The sequence below is a fragment of the Mycteria americana genome, chromosome 9 (genome assembly GCF_035582795.1).
Source record: "Mycteria americana isolate JAX WOST 10 ecotype Jacksonville Zoo and Gardens chromosome 9, USCA_MyAme_1.0, whole genome shotgun sequence".
Lineage (NCBI taxonomy): Eukaryota > Metazoa > Chordata > Aves > Ciconiiformes > Ciconiidae > Mycteria > Mycteria americana.
Window position 1 is genome coordinate 14,544,690 of NC_134373.1, and position 23,365 is coordinate 14,568,054.

The 23,365-nt window shown below is 40.4% G+C and overlaps 1 protein-coding gene across 1 annotated transcript; it reads right to left on the minus strand.

The window, feature by feature from the left end:
* Nucleotides 1-10,393: 10,393 nt before the first annotated feature.
* Nucleotides 10,394-23,299, minus strand: FASTKD2 (FAST kinase domains 2). The gene is made up of 12 exons (XM_075512401.1): nt 23,166-23,299; nt 21,655-22,446; nt 21,139-21,242; nt 19,542-19,650; nt 17,873-17,996; nt 15,475-15,614; nt 14,997-15,169; nt 14,443-14,606; nt 13,206-13,427; nt 12,204-12,288; nt 11,001-11,115; nt 10,394-10,541 (listed from the first exon to the last, which is right to left on the minus strand). Exons 2-12 carry the CDS (start codon nt 22,336-22,338, stop codon nt 10,422-10,424), a joined length of 2,040 nt encoding a protein of 679 aa, XP_075368516.1. The 5' UTR covers nt 22,339-22,446; nt 23,166-23,299; the 3' UTR covers nt 10,394-10,421.
* Nucleotides 23,300-23,365: the final 66 nt, after the last annotated feature.

A 23,365-nucleotide genomic window follows, 5' to 3' on the forward strand; every position in this document is an offset into this window, starting at 1 on the left:
GCCATTAGAGACATTATTCTGCCACCAATGCAAAAATATCTTGGGATGAACAGTTAACTTCAACAAGCCTATTGCCCTCTTGGGCATAAATAATGTTTCTCTCAGTAATAAAGTCTGTTCTTTGGTCAAGTTCTTACTGGCAGCTGCTTATCTTTCTAGCAAATGTGGAAGGCAGCTTAATCCATTTATTCCCTCCTCGAAAACTGTGTGCAAAAAGGCATGGGACATTCTGGGGAGAGGAAAGGTCGTAAACATATGGCACAAACATGCCATATGAAACCATGCAGTGTCCTTTCTTCCAAACAAGTTTACTTTGCAGTTCTTCCATACGTTCTTCTTAGAGCTTCAGAGCATTTTTTCAGCATCAGTTTAGCCTCTCAAATGCCCTGTGAGACAAGCAAATATTATTTCCTCTACTTAAAAGATTAAGAAAAACGGGGAAAAAAGTGACTCCCCAAGGTGACATAGGAACACTGCTGCAGAGCCAGGAATAGAATTCAGATCTCCTGACTCCCTGTCTGGTGCTTCCTTAAATATATGACCATCTGCTCTCCTGCTGGAAGTATAGATACTATATGCTGACTCCAACAAGCTGGCTGCTAAGCCTGTTAGCTTATCCTCTTTTTATCCCATACTGATATCATCTCAAGCTAAGCTTTTGGCCTGGAGTCAAAGTGATTTCCAGTGTTTGAATGATTCGACCTGCTTGTTATTGTTTTAACCTTGCACCACACATATGCTCAGCTATTTGTGACTTATCTGCCTACAGTCTGTGTAGCAACAGCCGCAAGCTAGAACTGTTTTGTTTAAAGATTCCATACTGAAGCATACCACATGTTTTAAACAACTATCATATAGCGATAAGTTTGATCCTGGTAGCTGCCTGCACCCAGATTTCCTACTGAGCTGCATGTAATTTTCAAGGACAAAGAGCTTATAAAAAAGACAAAAAACTTACACACTTGTGTGTCTCCACAAACATCAGTTCATCATGTTAAGCTTTCCTGGTTCCACAGCTAAATCCTGCACTGACTCCATCTGAACTAAAAACCAAACTAGAACTAGATGAAATTCAACATGATCAACATTTTTTTAAATCATCACCTTGATTCTGAGAAAATAATCCTCCAGTAAATCTCCTTCTCTCATTGCTGCAGAAAACTCATGGTATGTGTCCAAGACAGAATCACCACTCAGTAGGGTCAATGGAATAGCATGCTAACTAATGTGCCTTAAATCCTACTCTTCTGCTCCACTGAAGAAGCGGGGTGGAAAATTCAGCTGTTTTACTAAAATATGCTCTGGTTATCATCGTAGCTTTACTTGGAGGAAGCACACAATGAATTGACAGTTCTGTTTCCCATTGACTTATCATAGGAGATAGCGTATTCTATAGGTATTGTCCTTTTCTATGAGTACTAAAAGATATTTCTGTCTTTCTGAGCAATGTTCAAAGTATTCCAATTCATTCTACGATATTAAGTATATGGTCTTAATTCTGTAGTATATGAATATTCAGCAATACGTTGTGTGGTCTGCAATGTGAATCATTGTTCCTCTCAGTATGCTAAGTCTTCAGCTTTCACAGCTTTGTTAGAGAAAGGTTTTTCTGAAATTCTCTGGACTCCATTGTGATTTGACAGTGCTAACTGTTCTCAAGCCTCATTAGCTCCAGCAACAATCCTAGCGTAAGTGGGAAGATACTGGAAGCTATGCTGAGTTATGGTAATTCTCTTCTAGAGTCATCTTGCTGAGTTTTCCTCTCTCTCTCTTTCTCTGAGATTACACTTAAAACACCCCGTTAACTTTACATTTGGGATTTTAAAATAATCTTAAACCAGAAAGAATTCCAGACAACATACACTAGATTAGAATGACATTACTAACAAATCTTAAAATTAGTTCCATTAAGCCAACCTTAAGTGTCCTGCATCAGGTGACATAGGATACTTAAGCTTTAGCTTAGTGGAACTAATTTGACGATTGGTACACGATCTAGTAATTTCAAGAAATACACATTTACAGATACTTTCAAAGATTTCTCCATAGTTTTTACAGCATTTATACACATGCATACTCACATATTTTGAGCCAAAACTGGAAATATCAGTGTGTTGTGTCAATGTGGGAAATAACACCTGCCTTTTCTCTACAAGTCCCATGATGCAGTTTTTAGACAGCTTTGTTATCAGAGAGGAGCTTCAAGTACGTGTTCAGTAAGCTGTTCCTTATGGAATCGGGCTGAAGCAGGCTGACAAAACCTGTATTGGTTTAATTAGGCTGGCAGAGCGGCCTCCTCACACAGCATTTTCTTGAACCAGGAAAGGAGAATGTTATTAGTGAATTGTCTTTCCTTAATAACAGGTGGCCTGGGTGGTTATTTTTCCTTCATCCTTTAGACAGCAAAATGTCACTGCTAAGGAACATTAAGCTGGTCCTTTAACATACTATCTGAATACAAGATTATATTTACCACCTGTTACTAAAAGGTAACAAACACTATTGGTTCAGTTCTGGGAGTTAAGTGTGATCACCTTTACGAGGAGTTGTGCACAAAATCCTACAGTCCTTATGTAAACACTATTCCTATGGGAAATTTGTCTGCATAAGGATTGTGCTTTAACTTAAAAAAAATCTAGTAGTATATTTCAGGTGCAACGGTAAATTGCTGAACCCAAAGTCCACACATACAAGCTGCCTGCAAAATATTGCCCCTGTAGTTTGATCAAAGGAAAGATTCAATTTGCTGACAGTTTTTAATGTGCCTGAATCCACTGTCAGAAAGACCAGTTAGGTTTTCTCACTCACCTTCTCCAGTCCTGAAAACTTTCCCTCGTAAGAGTACCTTCTGATGACATGATTAGAACTTATGATTTCAAAGGTATTGCTCTGGGGGAAAAGGATTTTCAGAAGTGTTTCATTCTCTATTGATGTTCTGAGTGGGCAAGAATTAGGCAAGAATCCTTGATTTTGTGAAGAAACAAAAATTCTTGTAAGCCTTTAGCTGTCAAAGCAATATGTTGTTTGTTTTGATTAGCTCTTTTTAAAGAAGATATCACATAACATTAAAAGCCCATCTTGTATTTTTAAATAAAATAATTACCTTTGTAAGTAAATAAACTAGTATTACTTTATTGCTACTAGCAGAACTGTAAAGGACAGTGCATAAGTCTCTATTATTGCTTAATGGTTAAAAAACAAGCTTACTGCACTGTATTCTAGAATAACCAACATTATTTTTAATGAGTTCTATTACAAGCACTAAAATACTTTATGATTAGATGCAAATATGCTTGCATACGATTTCTTAGACCCAAACAATATATACTATATTCACTTTTACTTAAGTAATTAGCTTTTGCAGCTATAAAACATGTTCATATTAATCTTTGGCCTCTGTTCTGTCAACAATGATACACTTCGCTTTCTGTTTAATACCAGCACCACTGAGCATAACAGTATTGCTTGCATGCATGCAGTCATGTATGTACATCCATGCAAAGTGAGTAATACTCCAAACCCCTCAACCAGCATGAGGATCTGTTAAAAATGGTTACGATGTCCCTGAGGAATCTCAGTGATTATTAATGAAACCAGTAGTACCTGACAAAAGATCTCAAAGCGGATCTCATCTGAGCCAAACAAGTCCGTTCTACGTAACTTAATATTCCGTAGAATTTCTGGTGTATTTTTGCAAATGAGCCTTAAAGAATTTATAAGCCGGGTTTGAAGTGTGCTGTGTATATATGGGTGTGACATGCAGTAGAAACAGCTTGTATTTTGGTGTCTGATTTTGTAAAAAATCATTGCTGCTAATAGTATCTGGGGAAGGGACTGGGTAGGGTAACTTTGAAGTGCTTATTGTGACAGGGCTGGGTAGGTTTGCAGTAAGGCTACGTGCGTTGTGCGTTGGCTATGTGCGTTGGTCACAAGTTTTGGGGTTCTTCAGCAAAGGGAGCTGTTTCTTTTACAATTAGCCAAGACTTTTCCCACTCTCATGGCTGAACTATTACTACTCTTTGTACATGGAGTGGATCTGAAACATCAGCCAGCTCTGCCTGGGAGTGCTTGCAAATCCAAGCAACTCAACATGGGGGCATCCCCATTATACGGACAGGGAACACAGACACTTGGCTGCACTTGGACTGTGCCTCTGCTACCAAGCAGGGCATTCCTTTGAGTCACAGCACTACCGAGATGGGTGCAAACACCAGGACTCTGGGTGCGCCACGGGGACCTCCTGAGTGACTTGTCTGCCCGTGAGCAGACAGATAAGTGGTGCCAAGCAGGGAGCTGAACTCAGATTCCCTATGTCTCTGTCTAATGCCTCAGTGTCGGATCATCTTATCCTCTGTTGAGAGAGAGTGGTTTTGATACCTTCATTGTTGTTCTCTTTTTTTCCCCTTCAAATACTGAGTTATCAGATTCAGCAAATGAATATCAAACCTACCACCAGCAGTGGAAAGTTTGGAAAGTTCTCTTTTTATTCTGCATCAGCAGAAATCAAACCAACCTTCATCCTCCTCAGTACTACCTTTTGGGGGGAGTACTGCCTACTGAGAAGGAAGTCTTCTTGCTGACATTAGTGAAGCATTCACCATTTTGTACTGTTCCTTGAGCATAGACTGATGCAGAGCAAATCTCCAAACACACATGCACACACATGGTTTTTTTGCCTGCCTAACTTTTCAGATCCCCATCATTTTCCTTACATTTATGCAGAAGTGACCCAGACTGAAGATTCATTTAGAAAATGGTGTGTCCCTGGGACAAACTATTCATTGGCAAAATGGAGCATATTCTAAAACAACGGAGACAAATGCATCAGCAACCTTTACCCTCTTCTTGGCTCATACACTGCAGCGTACAAGGGGTTTAGGTTGTGTTTGTATTTTCCAGAGAATTCCCTGTGTCAAGGAACTGTCTGTTATTCTGCTAAAGCTGATATCTAACTGCTGAGCCAGCGCAAAGGGCAAGCAACAACCCAGTATTGGTCTTCGATATGTATATTTAAAAATATTAAATAGCCTTTTATTATGTGACTGACATTTCAAATGTGGGCTCCATGCTTGGTCTCTCCTCCCCCACTAGCTATTGTGTGCAATAACATCTTAACATACAAATATATAATCTCCTCCACAACAAGCCACTGTATATTTCCTGAATCTCGTCTCATCTGTGTCAGTACACATCAAGACTTCAGTGACAATTCTCACCGTTTACACCAGCCTCTGTGCAGTTAGAGTCCAATTCACCAGCTGTTCCCTACTGCACAAGGAGAAAACTGGGCTCACAGAACAGTTCAAATTTTCTCCTTTGAAGTTGTAGAGCCACAGCCTCAGCTGGTGTATATTGCTGTAGTGCCCTGACTTTAATTTAAAGCAGCTGATGAGCCACTCCCCCTTTCCCCACACTCCCCACACACTTCCCCACCTTGCTAAAGGGTGGTCGAGTACAGATGACATCTTATGTGCAGCGGAATCTGTACCATGAAAATCAAACAGGCAAATACAGAAAATTTAGCAAGTGCCCTTTGTGGATTGAACTGATAAGAGTAAACTATGTCACATACTCAGGAATAACGCAGGGTGTTTGGTAAATTGCCTCTGTCTGGAGGCATGGATAGAGTGCGTTACCTGTAGCAGTGAAAAGTGGAAAGAAATTATCCTGTTTGTAAAAATTTGCATCTTGCTACATAAAGCAAGAGCATATCTGGGTTTTGATGGGTGCCATGGCAACAATGTTGCTGGAGTATAGCATAGGAGCATTTTTGGAGAGAGGGAACAGGATGAATCAAAAAGCTCACTGGTTATCTGTGGACACAAGGACTTTTGCTGCAGACCCAGAGACAGATTCTCCTTCTTGTTCCTGGGTGGCTATTTACAGTTGCCACTACATTCATACTTTCACTTTATACTGCGGTTGTCCAGAAATAATGAAAAAAGGGAAAAACTCCTGCTACAACTAGAAGGACAGATCTTAAACATAGTTCAGAGTTCCATTATGTTTGCATCACTTAAAAGAGAAGAACAGTGCAGAACTACTGAAAACCACTATGGTTACTAGCAAAGAACAAAACCACAGGATTACATGTTCAGTAAAACCTATGCTTAAGTACCATAATTGCTTTAAAAGTATGCATGTAGAGAACAACAGATAACCATGGCTCTGCTTTTGTTCTGAAATAACTAATTTCAGCACATTTTGCCTAGGAGTGAATGCTTCACCTTTTCTGAGATCTACAAAACACCTGCAATTCTTTTTTAATTCAGATATTCTAGTGTCAGTAAAGAGGTATTGAAACTGGATCTTCATTCATGCAAGCTTACCTGCTCTGAGATTTGTGTGCAAAGAGAACAGCTTAACATTAACAAATGGCAGTATAAAATAATACCTACTGCAATGGCCGGGGGGGGGGGGGGGGGGGGGGGGCGTGGGGAGCATTAGAGGGAAGTCTTAGTATTTTCTTCACTTTACCAATTGACCAGAACCACATCTCTAGGTCTCCGCATACAAAGCATTATTCAACCTCTTGCCTATGCAGAAACAGTTGCAATACCTCAGAAACAGACTTCCATTCTCTAATTCCAAGCTCCAGTTTATTTAGATTCTGATTTCTTAACAAAAATCAAATTCTTACAATGTACTTTTAGTCCCTCTTTCCCAGTCACTTTTTAACATCTTGGCCAATTTGAGAGCAAGGTGGAAGTTTTAAAGAGAGTTCCTGGATGTTTCTTGTGAAGGAGCGGCTGGAATATTTCATACCCTGAGAAGGCTGGAGTTAGGGCTCAAAAGTGTTTTTAGAGATAAGCAAATCTAAGCAGGAGAGAACTACAGGTCATCACAGTCTGCAAATCCAGCTGCTTATGGAAACAATTTGTTTTTCCAAACACTCGCTGTTCTCATTCTGCATTACTTCAGAAACTTTGTTTCATTTTTGCTCAGATGGTACTAGTTTATTTTCTGTTCACGCAAGAGCCTTCTTGATCCTTGCAGCCCACATCTTCTGCCTTCCTGTGCCTTCCTCTCATTTTAGATCTGTTCACGCATCCTGCAATGCTTAACATCATCCATGGGCCAGTGAAGTTTGCTATATAACTTACATTTGTAAATACTTCTCACAGTGTTTTCTTATTGATTGTGTGATACATGACAATGATCTGAGCTTGTCACCCTTTTTTATGTGGATATCCTTCAGATGACCTGGAGAATTCAAAGGATGAACAGTATATGCATTATTCTCACGGAAAAAATTACCAGATAAGCCAGCTTTATCATGGCATTTTACTGTTTTGTAATAAGATAAGATTTATGAATCAAAAAATGTTTAACAGCAAACAGCATGTAAAAAACAGGAATCATAAAAGGCAGTATCTGTTTCTTTGAGATTAGCAGGACAAATACTTAAGTCCCGTATTTCATAGCTCAGAATGAAGGAAAGATTTGTATGGATCTACTTTTCAGACTTTGTGGCCCAGGAATAAAATATGCTGCCTTCATACAAGAATCTGCTTAAATATATGGTTGCTCTCTGCAGCTGAGTCCACTGCCTTTAAGTCATAACTACATAATTACTCTAAGCCCTATACTTGCTTTATCTTCTTTAACAAGCCTTCAATTCGTGAAGATCCTCCCCTCCCTCAGCAATCTAGTTTACTTAATAAATTACCTATTTTCACTTTACATGGGGTTGAGAACCTTCACCTTGCTACAGATGGGATACACCCTTGAAATACCTTTAGTGAGTCAAACACCACAGCAAATGTCTGGGTTCCATCCGTTAATAAGATATACCCATGGACTGTATGAAATAAAGCCATATTCAGCTTCCTGGTTCCTCACCCCTTGTTCAGAAAAAATTTCCAGCCGCTGCACTTACGAAGTGTTCCAAGTGTGAATAAAGGTTAGAAACACATGTTCCTGAGTCTGCAGGCAGACTGTGAAAATGGTAGGGAAAGGTGCAGCTTGCATCTCCTGTTAGCCTCACTGGCAGGTCAGCTAAAAACATGTTTAGTATCTGTTTCACTTAAAAAAGGGGATTTTGTACCTTTCGCACTGAGCAATCCATGCAGTGACAAAACCCACAATTACAGGAGCAAAATAATTATTGTTGATCTTTATTGTGAGTCTCCCACTAATTTTAATAAGCGTGATTCAGGAGAGAGAGAATGGTATTCTAAATACAGATTGTAATGCACAAAACAGGGGATTAGATCTCCCTTACTGCATGAATTAGCCACCTGAGAAACCTGGGTTTATTTCAGACATTGCAGCAGAATAGCTTTTTAACAGATGTTAAGGATTCAAGAAACCCACAGCCCTGAAGTCTCTCTGGCAGCAGCTACATACTGCTTGGAACTATGAATCAGTGTAGGTGACAGTGGCGACTTAAATTATTGTGGTAGCATAAAGGAAGGTATTTTAATAAGCAAGGTGGTCATTATAGCAGACCACTACACTTCCATACTGCTTGTATAAGTTTCCACCTACTCGTAAGGTGTTTAAAAAAAGAAAGAAAAGATGATGATCAGCTCATTTAATGTAACGTGCTATGCCATTCTGTGCCCACTGGTGCCTAATTCTGTCCAGGCTGCTGGCACCCAAGGGGACAGTATACTTCCCTGCCTGGTGTTTTGTCCCTGAAGAGATGGGAGCTACGTACCTGCTACTGAGGACCTGACTGAAAAGCTCGAAGCACAGGAAGCAGTTCCCCAGCACAGGCGAGAGCCACAGCTGACACTGCATTCGCTTGGTTTGTAGGGCTTCAGCTTTGAAAAGCACCAAATGCTTTCTCAAACACAGCTCTGAGCACTACCCGGCTCTCCAGCGCAGAGTATTTCAGACCTCCTCCAGTGCAGGCCGGGACCATGAGTCAGTCAGCCAGCTCAGAACATCAGAATGGCTCTGACCAGTCTGCTTCACAGATAAATTTGTAAACACAATGCTTTCTTAAAGTAGCAGATCCAAAAACGGGGCACAACAAACTTCTCATCAAGTCAGGCAGATGAACTCTGCTCTGGTTGTTAAGTTTTACAATTGCATCAAATCTGGTTTTCTGCACGTGCTGCATTTCAGAAACTGAAATGCTGAACAGCTCTCTCTGCTTTTTATGCCAGGCTGCTGCGACAACGCTGCTTGGCTGCATAGTTTCCACCATATTCTATCTACATGTTCTGCAAGAAGTTGGGCAGTGAATTTTTTTTAAGCACGTTGTTTCTTTTCACCTTATCTCATCACTGTAATACCTTTTTTATCTCATCATTGTAATACCTCAACCATGTGTCCACGCTACTTCAGAAAGACAAAGAACGTAGTGCTTGTAGCTTATCAAGTGAAGCAAGGGCACCACCGTTAGGTAGCACACAGTCACTGTAGGAAGTATTGCTGTTTCCCTTCATGCCGATTGGGCTGCGGCCATGGTACAGCAAAATTGTAACTGAAGATCTGATTACACCGCAGAAACAAGCAAGCTGTTGTTGGCAAACGTATGTATTTTGAGCATTCCAATCCTCTTACTAAGTACTTCAGCAACTCCAGCACAACAAATGAATTTTACCAGTAAATGTTACCAAGAATGGAAAAGATGTACCAGTTCTCTCTGCTCCTTCAGCTCAAAGGCCCAAAGCTGCTTTGAACTTCTAGGACTGGCAACATAATCAATTCCACCACTATGTAACAGGCCAGAGGAGATGTATCACCGTATGTAATGAACAAATCTGTGTATTGCAACACCTCCTTAAATAGTTATGGAGACACTAATACCAGAAACAGAGAGCAAGAGTCATTTTATAAAGACATGCCAGACCTGTGTTCTTATAGCACAGAGTCTCAAAATCAATTACAGTAGCAGTGAAGAAAAAGGTTCAAAAGAAAAAGCATACACCTAACAGAACCATTATTGGCCTGAACTTCTGAAAACTGGGTGAGATTGAGTTCTTCAGAAACTTATTTCACTTTGGATTTTTTCATATACCCCTTAGGCTGTTATTTACTGCTTTACCATCCATAGCTCTGCATAAAGAACACAGGGGGTGGCAGGGGTGGGATGTTGGGGGGAATCCTTCTAGTGCATATTTGTAGGCCAGGTTTCAACAGCACTTGAAATAGTCACTTCCTTTCCCTGACCCAGCTCGAGAGAAGAGAGAAATTCGACTTGGGGCATGGTGGAGGGGAAGCAAAGTGACAATAAAATTAAGAAATTTCAACAGCAATAGATGTCAAGATGCTTATTGGATTAAGTGGTTCCTTCCAGTAAAGAAAACCCCCACTATCAGCAGACATTGTTGACTTTACAAACTCTTCTCAATCTGTAATACTTTGGAGTAGGCAGTTGTGTATAAAACTGCTTAACTCTTCCACTAAAACCTTACATTAATTACACAGGAAAAAGAGATCAGGAGACCCAGAATTGCTAGTTTATTTTAATTATTATCCTGCACAGTCACTTCAGAAAAATGTAAAGCATTTTCTGAATAAATTTTTCCTTTCAAAAACTCAACTGCATCTTCATTTGTCATTTCCTGAAACTTCTTGTTCAGGACCTGGAAGAAAGGAAAAGGAAGGGGTACATTAGTTCTGTTGTCTTTAGCAAACTATCCTGTCCCACAAACTATCCTGTCCCACTCAGTGATAGGAAGGCCATAGGGAGTTGCTGTATTTTGAAGACAAGTTGACTTGAATAATTCATTCTATTAAAATCAGGGAAATAAGCCAAAGTCACATAGGTTTTTTAGGTACAAGCAATTCAGTGGCTTCCCCCCCCCCCCGAACTATGATTTTATTTATTTTGCTGATAATGATAAGTGGTAGCTTGTCTTTTTTAGTTCCTCTGTCCTTTCTCCCTAGTGACACCACCACTACCTTCTAAGCAGAGATGATATACAATTACCACTCTGGAGAAGGCTCATAATTCCCTACAAGGCCTGTTCTACCAAACAAACATACTCATCACTGTGCTGATAACAGGACCGAAACAGAAAGAATAACAGGACTCGTCTTACCAGAATCACATGATAGCCCAGTTTATTTAGATGCCGCTTCTTCATTGCCAGCTTCCCTTGGGGGTGCATTGTACCCACACAGAAGGCAGACAGAGGAACAAAGAGAAAAGCCAATCTACAACCAAGAAGAGTAGGGAAGACTCCATTGTACAAATGCAGAATAAGCATATTTAGGACAATGGTTCAATTATGTCCTTTAACACTGCAAAATATATAGCTGTCTTTCTGGTAGGCAAAAATATCAGGACTGCACAGATTTCATTACCCTTTTCCTTCTCCAGACTTAAGTAATTTAGACCCTAAATTCACACAAGTACTTCACACAAGTACCAGCATTTACACGAATACCTTCAGCAGAAATAAGTCCTTAGATCTCCACTTCTCCCACAATGAGAAGGAAATAGATCATTCAAAATTCTACATTATTCTGACAGCTTCTGCATTTACTTTGATCCTTTGCTAATATTCAGAATCAGCTACTTCCTGCCATAAAAACCTGCTTGGAAGGGTGAGGAAAGCTGAATGCCTTGGAAGCCTCACAGTGAGTTTCTGTTACACAATTCACTAGCTCTCCTTTTACCAAAAAGCAAACTATACAAAATACATTGCTGTGCAGTGACCCAGCACACAAATGTTAAGTATTATCCAACTGTACTTAAGCATTACTTAAATGATGTATGTCCCACTTCAGTTACTGAGAGATCATTCTTCTACATAAGATTAAATTAATCACCTAAAATGTGGATATGATGATCCTTTTTATTCAAATTATATTTCAGCACCTGAATTAATTGCCATAACATACCATTGAGATGCACATTTTAGAGACTCTAAGAGAATAACTGAATGTTTAACTGGACACACAAATACTTGGAATTTTAAAACCATAATGTAGCAATTTTTTGGAAGGGATTTCAGTCATATTTCAAAACCTGTATCCATTACAAGAGTATCAGACTACTGTGACGTTTCTTGCCTCTTTCTCTGAAATGTTAAGTTTTAGCCTCTGTTAGAAGAAGGTAGTGAGCTGGATGAGTTGTAGCTCTGAACTGGCATGGCAATTTTTGTATATTTCAGTGATCACAAATAACAAGTTAGTTTTCTACTTTGCTTCTGCAAATCAGTGAACCAAAGATGTAACTGGATGGAACACATACAAATAAAACTAGCCTGCTAGGAAAAATATGCAGTCAAAAAAGACACCTTTGAGCACTTGAGTCAGCATGATCATCTGTTGCAGCTATTGGGAGCACTTTCTTTCTGTCTGAATCCATTCTGATTTCAAAATCTGAAAACAAAACAACAAAACATTTAACACTGCAAGAGGTTACAATTAACGTTCTCATTTGAACATTAATTGTTCAAATTGTTTTCAAATGAACAGCTCATTTGAAAAAGTTAACAGACACCGTCACTGCTCTGTTTCTAATTGCTGTTCTCTAATAATTTACAGATTACTGATGGCTTTTCACTCCCTGCAACCAATGTAAACAGCGATAGCTTGCGCATCTCCAGAAAAAAAAAATTTGTTTTTGGAAACTGTAGATATAACTTTATGGGAGTGAAATCATAGTTTAAAGAAACTAGACTTGATCACAGTCTGTCATACCTACTCAGATTTTCCTGTAATCTGATTCCTCATTAGAAATATTTAGGAAGACAATTATTACAAATACAGGAAAGTTGGTAAGCTAGGTGGCTGGCAAGAAAATAAGCAATATCCAAATAGAAAAGAAACCAAATGTTATGATCACCTGTCAAAGAAGGTCATATCCCATTTCATAAATGAAAGTAGAACCCAAACCTTAGCCCGAGCTTCAGAGAAGAAAAAAGTCAGAGAACAAAAGAAGGCTGCTGTTTGGCTTTGTTTCTAACGTGATTTAGCACTAACATGTCAACTCTCTAAAACAGTTGGCCATATTGGATTTATGTATAATTAACATCTGCTCGCTGATGCTTAACAAAAAGTCCAAAGCAGTTTTGTAAATAAGAGCAATCAAAGTTTTAGGAAATTGACTTAAATACTTTAACAGAAGCATCCTAGAAAGTAGATTCACCAATCAAGGACATCATTTGTTAAAGATTGTGTCCTCAAAGTGTTACACTTTTAATCACTTGCACCCTACACAAATTTGTTACCACCTTACTATTTTGAGGATTATAAATCCACATTAAAAAGAATATGACAGTAATTTGGCTTCATACCAATATGATATTTATATGGCAGCTGAACATTTTGCCGAAACATGTTCTCATCTCCCAGAAGTTCTATCAGTGCCTCCCGAGCCTTTCTGAGATTAACAGATACTAATGAGGAGAAACTCTCAGTCAGCACAGATGCAGGCTTCACGAAGGAAGGGCTATCAAGTTCCATACATGTTTTCACACAGCGAAGCATCATTTCCTTTTGTTCTTTGTAAAGATCATCTGAAAAAGGATACAAAAAATATTACATGCAATGTATCACCTCACAGAATTTTTCTTTTTATTGTCATTTATAGTCTGTTCTGGCAGAGCAAATGAATTTCAACACAGGAATCAAAACCCAATTGTTTTTTCACTAAATATTATTGAGTATCTTCAATACATTGTTAAATATACACCATCAATTCACTAATTATAATATTAAAGTCTACGGCAAGGACCTGCCCATTTATCCAGTCTTTCCCCTCTACTGTACACAGCTCTGTGCATGCTATCAGTTATTATAGGAGACTTAAGGAGAACATGGAATGAAAGAGCATGCATAAAAACCATTTATAAAATCCAGACAACTAGAAGGCTGTTTATAAAACAAAGAAGGCATATCAGACTTGGCCGTAATTTTGAAACTGTACTTTAAGAGTACTAAGCTGCGCCAACTCTAAGCAGTTACAGCTTTCCAGCTTTCAGGTTCAGCCACAGCAGGCTCAACAGCAAGACACAGCGTTTTACTCTACATTGAATTCTGCCTGCTGAACTACTCTACTGGCTGTAGAGAACTGTAATGTGAAAACCAAATTCTACTACAAGCTATTCCAAGCTCCTCATTATAACTCAGAGCAGTCAAAAAAACCTTTTACTCATGATTCCAGGTACTAAAGTGGGTTTACAAAGGTTAAGACTTCCTGTGTTTTTAAAAACGCCTGAACATCTGACAAAGATTGAACCCCTGGCTCTTACACATTTCTACCGTCTCCACAAATCTCATATTCATCTCTCTCCATGTGCACACCTACTATTAAACTGTTGCCACAATGGGGCCCACGACAATAAGCCTGATGCCGTAGTGCAGAAACAGATCACTTAGATTACCATCACTACGTTAGCTTTGTCTTGAGCACTTCAAATTTAATCGTATTTGCATTCTTTAATTTCTAAACTTTTAACACAATTACAACAAATTATGTACGGAGGCAGACTATCCCTTTTAAAAGAAGAACACGACGAAGTAAGGCCTGACCTGACAGTAGAAGTTCATCCCTGCTATCCTTTTGCAGCAGCTCCTCAAGTGCACTATGAGGAAGATATCCTAAGATGCAAAGTGAATACGCTGCCTTCAGCAGTTCAGTGTTGGAAATCTGAGGGAGGTACTTATTCAAGCAGCTATGAAGAGTCTCAAAAAACCTTTTCCAAAAGCAAGAGAAAAGTATCTAAATACACAATTAAAGCTATATACAATACAGATTTCAAAGAAAAATACAAGTTAGAAATCTTTATTATCTTGTATAATCATATGTTGTGTAATCTAACATTAGCTTTTGATTATTCTCTGAGGATACAGCTACCTACGAACAGATTTAGTAGCCTCATCAGTCTAGAATACATGTCTCCATTTTCAATTACAGAGAAAAATTCCTATGTAGAAAAGATGTGAAAAGACACAGCAACTTTACCTTACAGATTAATAAGACTGGATTATGAACTCTTTCACAAATGAAATCAAATACTAGTTGCCATACATTACTCTATAGTGACTACATAACGTATTATCAGGCATTCTAAATGAAAACGTACAGATGCTTTTGGCCTCTGGGAACATAGTTGAGTCGGGAATACACTCGGAGAACAATCAAAAGGTTTTTCAAGTTGAGGAATTCAGGGTCTTCTGTCACCTTCTCAGCAAAAATATCCATCAGCTCACTAGGCTGAAAGCCAAGTGTCTCGAAGGCAGAAAGAAAAAGGATAATCTAAAAGAAAAGATAGTTTTATAACATCGAGAAAGCCAGTAAAGTGGGTCCTACCTGTTGATTTCATAAAAGGCATTTTTAATGAAAGCAAATTTTTCAAATCGTAACACCCCTTTTATTTCTTATTTCTTTATTAATCAATAAATAGAAGAGCATTTTAAAAATTTAACTGCATCAACTTCATCGGATTGGTATTACTAAAAAATCTGTTCTCCAAAGATCAAACACAAACATGAAGAAAGGTAAGATGGAAAGCACCAGATATTCTACTAGTACTGCTATAAATTATTTGGTCTCAAACTCACCTGTCTTTTATCCCAAAGGCAGGCAGTAGAATTAACATAGTCTGCTAATGCTGAAAACAGCTTTACATTACGGTACTGGAGACTGTAACAAGCTTCCAGAATGAGAATTAACTGCCGAAATGGAGCATCGTGGACATTCTCTGTAACAGAAGAGCAAAAAAGGACAAATTATAAAAAGCAAAGGGAGCTGTAGGTTAGAGACATTGTGGGAACAGTTTGGCTAAGGGATGGGGGGGGGGGGGAATCAGATAAGGAACTATGGAACAGACTGAGACTAGGCAGGCAAAGTCAACTGAGCTAAAACACATGAAGAAACTGAGAGGCAGAAGAAATCAAACTGAATCAGGATCAAGCTAGAAGGGATAAATCAGCAAAAGGGGACAAATTAACAAAAGAAGCAAGAAGACTGTGTTCCCAGAACATCTTCTGTTCCGGGATTCTCGATTTTCAGCACCTCCCTGCACTCAGCATGGAAACCCTCAGGCTAGCCTCTGGGCTTCCAATACCGATTGAGCCTTTGGGCTGTCCACTTCACCATGTCAGCTGAGGGAGTAACAAAGAGGTGGATCTAAAGCTGCTAATGAATCACATATTAGCACATGATGAAATTTACATTTTTTTCCCATTTGGTTTTACAAAACGGCAAGAAACCACAAATATGAATCTACGTCTAAAAAGCACTAAAGGCTGTCAAGCACTAAAGCATTAGTGTATGCCAAACTGGAAAACATGGAACCATAACATAACCTCCTGGCATATGAGCAAGATGACACAGATTGAGTGCCAGATGACAACAGACTTCTGCACAGGACTGCTGCTTCATTTGCCACACAAGATGGACCTACTCCTGAGATGAAAAAGATTAAGTACTGAAGAACAATGCTCTCTCTTGAACATCCTGCTTTGTTTGCTGCAATAAGGGGCATACATGTCATAAAAGACAGGGACTGCAAGAGAAAAGAGCACAGTTACAGTAGTAGGATCAGCACCCATCAAAACTAGACTTCCTTTTCCTCTACCAGAGGACTCAAGAGGATAGCAGGAAAACAACTGAATTTAACTCCTCTGAGTTGTGCTCAGTGATTTTCCAGGCTCAGCATAAAACAGTGTTACCTCATTTCTTGAGTGCTGACAACTGCGATTGAAGCCAATGAGAGCTGTACATCAAATAAAGTGATTTGTAATGCTAGGTATTCTTAAAGAAAACAGGCTAACAGAATCTCGTATTACTGGACACTTTGACCTTAATCTCTCTCTTCTGCATAAGTAGAAAATGAGTATCACCACTGGGTCACTCCCTTGCTGCTGCAAAAATTAACTCAGTAAGTATCTATGAAGTACACAGTTATTACAATTCTGGCCAGGTCCCCAGATATAGGAGAGGGGGCTACGCAGCAGCACAGGAGCTGGAAAACCTGCTGGAGAATTCCTTTGCCCCATGGGCCCCAAAGCGTGCCCCTTTCTTCTCTTCCTATTCCATCTCCAGCCTCTGATAGGGGTCATTTCTGTTCAGAAATTAATCGCTCTGTCCCCAGAGCATCATTTGCACCATGTGCAGCATGTAAGTCCTGAGAACATGCACTAAAAAAACGCAGAAAAAAGTACTGAGTAGCTGATTACTCTGTGTATGCCATCTAGCCTGTGTTCTGAGTGTGGTGAAAGTCCTATAGGAGAAGCCAGTATGTGTAATTACAGACCGTGTCCTAACACATATGAAGAACCAGGACAAATAAAGGCTGTACAAGCAGCCCAAACACTCCTGGTTCATTTATGGTAAGAATGCTATTTTGTTATTTTAATGTTTTTTAGACACAAATTCATATGTATTTTAAGTGCGAATCAATATATACTGACCACATATACTTAAGAAATGTATTGTAAAGGTATGGAGAGAGGTGAAAGCATTAGCTTTCATTTAATTTTTTTCTGGGCTGCAGCATGAGATCAGTTATTAAACAGCATTCAATAATTAAATCCAGTTAACCAGGGAAACACTATGTTCCCTTTAGTTTGTCAACTAATCACACTAAGCCACCAATCCATCCTGTAAGATATTCACTTCCAACTCAGATTTGTTTTAAAAATTTATCTGAAATCTATTTTTTCTTGCTAGAATTCAATTCTTTTTCCTAAATTCTGCATACAGAAAAATGCAATGAAAAATATGTAATTCAGGTAAATGTTAAGAAGGGCAGAGACGACAAGAGCTATTTGCTTTCATTATCCATCAGTAATTTTCTGTCTTGCTGCTTGTCAAATGACTCCACATTACTATAATATCCTGTAAAACAAAGATGTTTCCTGAGTTTTAAAGGAAATCAGAAAAGGGAGATGAGACAATAATTAGGAAGAATTTGGTATAAGGAACGGAAATTTAATAAAGATATTTTTTTCTTACCCTGGATCTTTTTACTGCAGGCATTCAGGATTGGAATGGAACAATAATTCATTGCAACAAGAGCCAAAAACACACGCAGAGCATTCGGGAAAGTCAGATGGTCTATCTCTTTCAACACTGCCATCTAAAGTGAATTAGAGTTTATTAAATCCTTCATTCTTCACATATATTATCACTGCTTTCTGGTGAAGGCATTTTCACCAAAACTTTCCCAAATTCCTTAGCCTGTTCAAACTTATATGAAAGAAAAAGGACCAACAAACAGCAAAAGCATGAAGTAACTACTCTCAATTTCTTAATACACAATTATAGCACATCAAGTGTTCTAGAGCCATGTCACTATGCAAGTTCCCAGCAATTTGCCTTTATATGGGTTTTTTAAAAGAAAGAAGTCTCAATAAAGCTCATTTCCAAATACTGTGAATATGTATCTTCTACCAACTGTTAAAAAAGTAGCAGAAATATAATTGGCACAGTTGACATTAAATAGTACTCCAATTACTGTTTTGGATGCACGTGAAAGTTGTAAGCCTTCAAAGTGATCCAACAGCACACCAAGTGGCATATCTTTAATACAAACACCCAGCTACAAATGTGGACTAAGGCACAGAAGGTCAGCTCTGATGCCACAAAACAGACTTCATTTATCAAAGCAGTAATTAGATTGATATAAATGACAGTAAAAATGAGCCTACAAGTATATTGGCTATTAAAATACAATATTCTTACTGCATGCATATCAAAGGTTAAATACAAAATGCATCTACAATAGAAATTACACAGTATTAAAAATAGCACCCCGTAGGCTCAGAAAATTAAGAGCTCCCTTCAGTTAACAAGTGGAAATGTTACTTTCCTCTCAGTTCCATATTCTACCATATCTTCACCCAGTTTCTCACCATCTTGTAAAAAGTGGTACCTTGTCCAAGGTTTTACAATTTACTTACAACTAACACACTGCATGAGCCCCTGCACTGCTCTATTCTTGCCCAGTTTCCCATCAGTGGTATCCTCCCTCACTTCCTCATGAATGCTATTTACAAACTCTGACCTCAGAGCCCTTCAGCTATGTGATGAAAACACTAGCAGGCCCTGTTTGAATGAAGGTTTCAAAAAGCTTCTTTAAATCAGGGGACAAAACCCAGTACGCCCTGCCATAAAACCTACAGCGTGCTCCCAACCACTGTACTTCCCATGGTACCTTTCAGATACACAGAAAGATAAGGCCATGAGCTAGGTGAGTTCTCCTGGCATCTCACTCCCATCAGTCCTCTAGCTCCGTACCATTATTGGACACAGCCCCATCACAGACTAGTTTTCTGTCTTCTCGTCTTCCAGCCACCAGCTGGGTAAGGGAATCAGGGAACAGCCTGTAGGTGCTTCTATGAAATACCATGTGGCCAACCCAAACAAGAGGTGAGGGCACTGCCTCAATTCCTTTTGTACCATCTCCATCGCTTTCTGCCCCCTTTCATGGTGGGATATTCCCAGCCTCCAAATTTAAGTTCTTCCTGTAGATATAGCTGGACTATGATTCATATAGCAAATGCAGTTAACCTTTCTATTATATTTTTCTCTCTGAGTGTCTGGAAAGAACCATACACAATTTATAAACAATGCAAGAGCACAGGCTTTGTGGAAGTAAAAATGAGCCTCCAAGTCAATTTACCTCTAATTTCTTTTTCAGAAAGACTGGAGCATCTTTTCCCACACATTTCATCAGGTTTTGCAGTATAAAGATGTCTCTGATACTTGGAATGCGCTGCTCCACTAGTAATCTGATGAAGAAGCACACACAAGGCCTTGAGCTAGAGAGAGTAACTGTTTAATAGAGCTTTCCTCATTTGCAGAAACAGCTAGGTACCCCCATTCTCCTGCACTGATGTACTCCCAAGTTAAAGCTCCTCTCCCACCTCCTTTTTTTCAAGGCTGGCATGACTCTACATGATGTAGCTGCAGCACAGCTATTTTGCACATGGAAATAATTATATGTGCTTTCTTAATGTTATCCTGATAGACGAGCGCTGTTGCTGATACATTAACAGCAGGGGCACCTGACCAGACTGCACGTGACTGTGCAGGCACGAGTGCTGTTAAGCCTCAAGGAATTAACGCTCTTCTGCAGAAAAAAAAAAAAATTGCACATTTTTGTCATAGAATCATCCATGTGCAGGCAAGTTCTGAAACAGCTAGGAAACTTGGGGATGGACACTGACAACAACTTAGTGCAAGTGAGGAAAAAACCCAAACAAGCAGTGCTGTGGGCTGCAGGAACAGGAGGGGATATCATAATGCAGAGGGATCATAAGCACAAGATGAAGGAGTTCTGCATTCCCAGCACCTCCTTTTCTGGCTCAGAGGGAGGTATTGTAATTGTTATGTCTGAATCACCCTTAAGTATACCTGCACAGCTACAAAAATATGAAGTGTCACTTTCCAAGGCAGTGCACTGCTCTGAAAGTCATGCCTGCAGATAGGCAAGAGCTCCAGACATCAAGACAGAGAAAGAGCTGTAGATGGATCTCCTGCTTTCCACCAACTTACAAGAACTGTGCACCTGAGCTTCCAGGAGAACTTGGTTTTAGAATATCACTAACACATCCACCTTCTCAAAGCAGGACCTGACACAGGACCAAAAGTACTAATCCGTGGCAAGTTTTGTGACAGCCTCAGCAAAAACAATCTCATGGGAGTGAGCAGATTGGTTATCCACATAAATCTCATTGGCCAGAAAAAAATCACTGCAGGCAAAGAAGTTATTCTGATAAAGCACTACACAGAAGGCCTTGCTGGATGCGCAGATAAAGTCTAAACTTGTCTTCATCTTAATTTTGACTTACTAAATTAAAAGAAAACATTCCCTGGCTGTTAAATAGCATTTTTCAGCATGACAAATCAAAATACTTCACAAAGTAAGCTAGTCTCATTACCTCCTTTCTACACATGGGTAAAACAGAGGCATAGATATGCGAAGTGACTTGATCACCATCACAAAAAAACCACAGTGGTGGAGCTGCAGTCAGAATATGAATCCCCTGCAGAGCAGTCTAGCACCCTATGCCATCGGAAGCCTTTCTGCTTGAAACTGCAAAGACAATGCCAAAAATCACTGTCTTGTATAGCTGTTATCTCACGTGATCATTTAAGTCCTAAAACCACAGTATGTCTGTGGTTTACACGCAGACATTCCCTCCATGATTTCTAAAAGACATATATTCAAACAACATGTAAATATGAAGAACATGTGAAAGATATATTTTTCTCACTGTAATCCAGCTTGAAGAGCGCTCACATTCTTGTCTTTATCCAGCCCTGCTAAAGTAGTTGCCAAAACTGAGATACATCGGTTATCAAGTTGATTGAGCTTCTCCTGTTAAAGAGTTTTCACAATGTCAAATAACTTCAGACCAGTAAAAGTTTCAGAAAAGAAAAACTGACCACTCTTAATCTGTACGTGCCGTCTTCTCTTTCCCCCCAGAAGTCAATTCATAAACTTTAATTCTGCAGTGATCTACAATGTCTCACATCAGTCAAATTTAGTTGATTTGAAAAGGGTAATGATTTTTGAGACTTCTCTCTGCTAAATCTGTGTGAAATCAGGCAGTGGTTTCAAAAATGAAGGGAATAGAAGTACACACAAATTAATTATGGGAGCCCTGTTTCCATTGAACATCAGACTAAACCAGGGACGTAACCCAGCCCTCTCTGATGTTGCACAGACTCCCAGAATTAGCCCTGGGGTTTTGGCCCAAACTTAGGAGAAAAGGGATTTCGATACTTACTTGGCACACTCTCACCAAAGTCTGGACTAGGAGAGTGTTCTGAGGAACACCTAGGTTCACCACGGCATGCAGACTGAACACCAGGTCACCCCGCGTCATCCTTCTGGAGTCCCGCAGCAGCTGCTGGCAAAGCTTGACAAAAGCTGGGTGCTCAAAAATCAGCTGCTTCTCATAACGCTGCTGGTCTTCCGACAGGTTTTTGAAGAGCCTCCATACTGTAGTTAAACAGTTTGTGAAGTGCTTAATGGAAACAGCAGACTCTGACGCCAAGTCCAGCACATCAGAAGGACAGGTACATTTCTGGAGACTATCATAGAATGCTTCTCTGTGATCTATTGCATGCTTCACTTCGAAGCTCCCACAGTCATCCAGCTTTTCAAGTTCCAAGGAGCTCTGGGGAGCCTGCTCACTCACCAAAGCCTCTGTACTCTTCTCTGGTTGTACTTTAGCACCTGTGCTAAACACATCTGTCTTTTGAGATAGAAATCGAATAGATGATCCATGCAGAGAAGGACAACTATTTAAAAATAATTTCCTGAAGTTCACATTTTCCAGGGGATCCCTGTATCTGCCAATCCATAAAATGTGTTTTCTTGTTGTGACTGAAGATTTGGGAGTGAGCACAGAACTGCACCTATGCATGCGTCTAACAGTATTTAACAAATAACTTATTTTGTTATTCATTTTTGCTAATCTCTCATGAAAAGATTTGAAATGGCAACGCAAAGTAAGGGATGCAATGAAATTCTACCAGTGGAAACAGTCCTGGAGAAACTGCATAAGATCACTTATCTGTAAAAACAATTGAAAATTATGGATTAGTTACCAGACTTTCAATTCCTAAAGTTTCAATTGCCAAATGTATAAACACCTTCTACAGGAGAAAAAAACCCACAAAGATTTGGAAAAAGATCCCTGGAAAATGATTTGCAGAGGGCCTTCTATTGGGTCTCCTACGTTTTAGTCGAACATCTCAACACAAGGCTAACTCATCCTAGGTGTCAATTCGTTTTCCTCCTTGCTGTTTTAACCAAAAACTATGCCGGGAGGGAGAGTCTTTTCCTAACTGGCGTTTCTCCAAGCAGACGCGTCTCCTGACAGGGCCCTGGTGGGTCACCGCCAACCTTCACCTCCGGTTAACAGAATCCTGCCCGGCTGCGGCCACAAACAGCCTGTCCCAGCCTCCCTGCCGCCATCCCACGGGCGAGTCGCCTGCCCGGCGGCCGCGGCACACCCGCGGGCACATTCCCAGGGCCGGGGGCACCCGGCGGGGGCAAAGCCTCTCGGTTTCGGGCTCGCTTTCTGCAGGCGCAGGGAACGCTGCCCGCAGGGGTACGGTACTAGTGGCGTAGGCCCGCGGCCCGGCGCCAAGGGAACAGAGGCCTTTCGGCGGCTCCGCGCACCGGCTCCCAACACCCGGGCGCAACGGCGGAGGATCCCGCCGCGCCGCGCCGCCCGCCTCAGCCGCGCCGGGAAGGGCCGGGCGGGTCTCGCCGCCCGGTAGCTGTTACCTCGCACGCGGCGGCGCCATGACACCCGGGCCCCCCGCTCCGCGCGCTCTCGCCGGGCCTCGCGAGAGGGACGGCGCGGGCCGAAGGACAAACCGCCGTGGCGCGCGGCGCGTTGCTGCGCAACGCCGAAGCGACCGTTGGAGGGTGCCGCGCGCATGGCCAAGCTGGTGCTGGCAGGTGAGGCGGCGCGGCACAGCGGC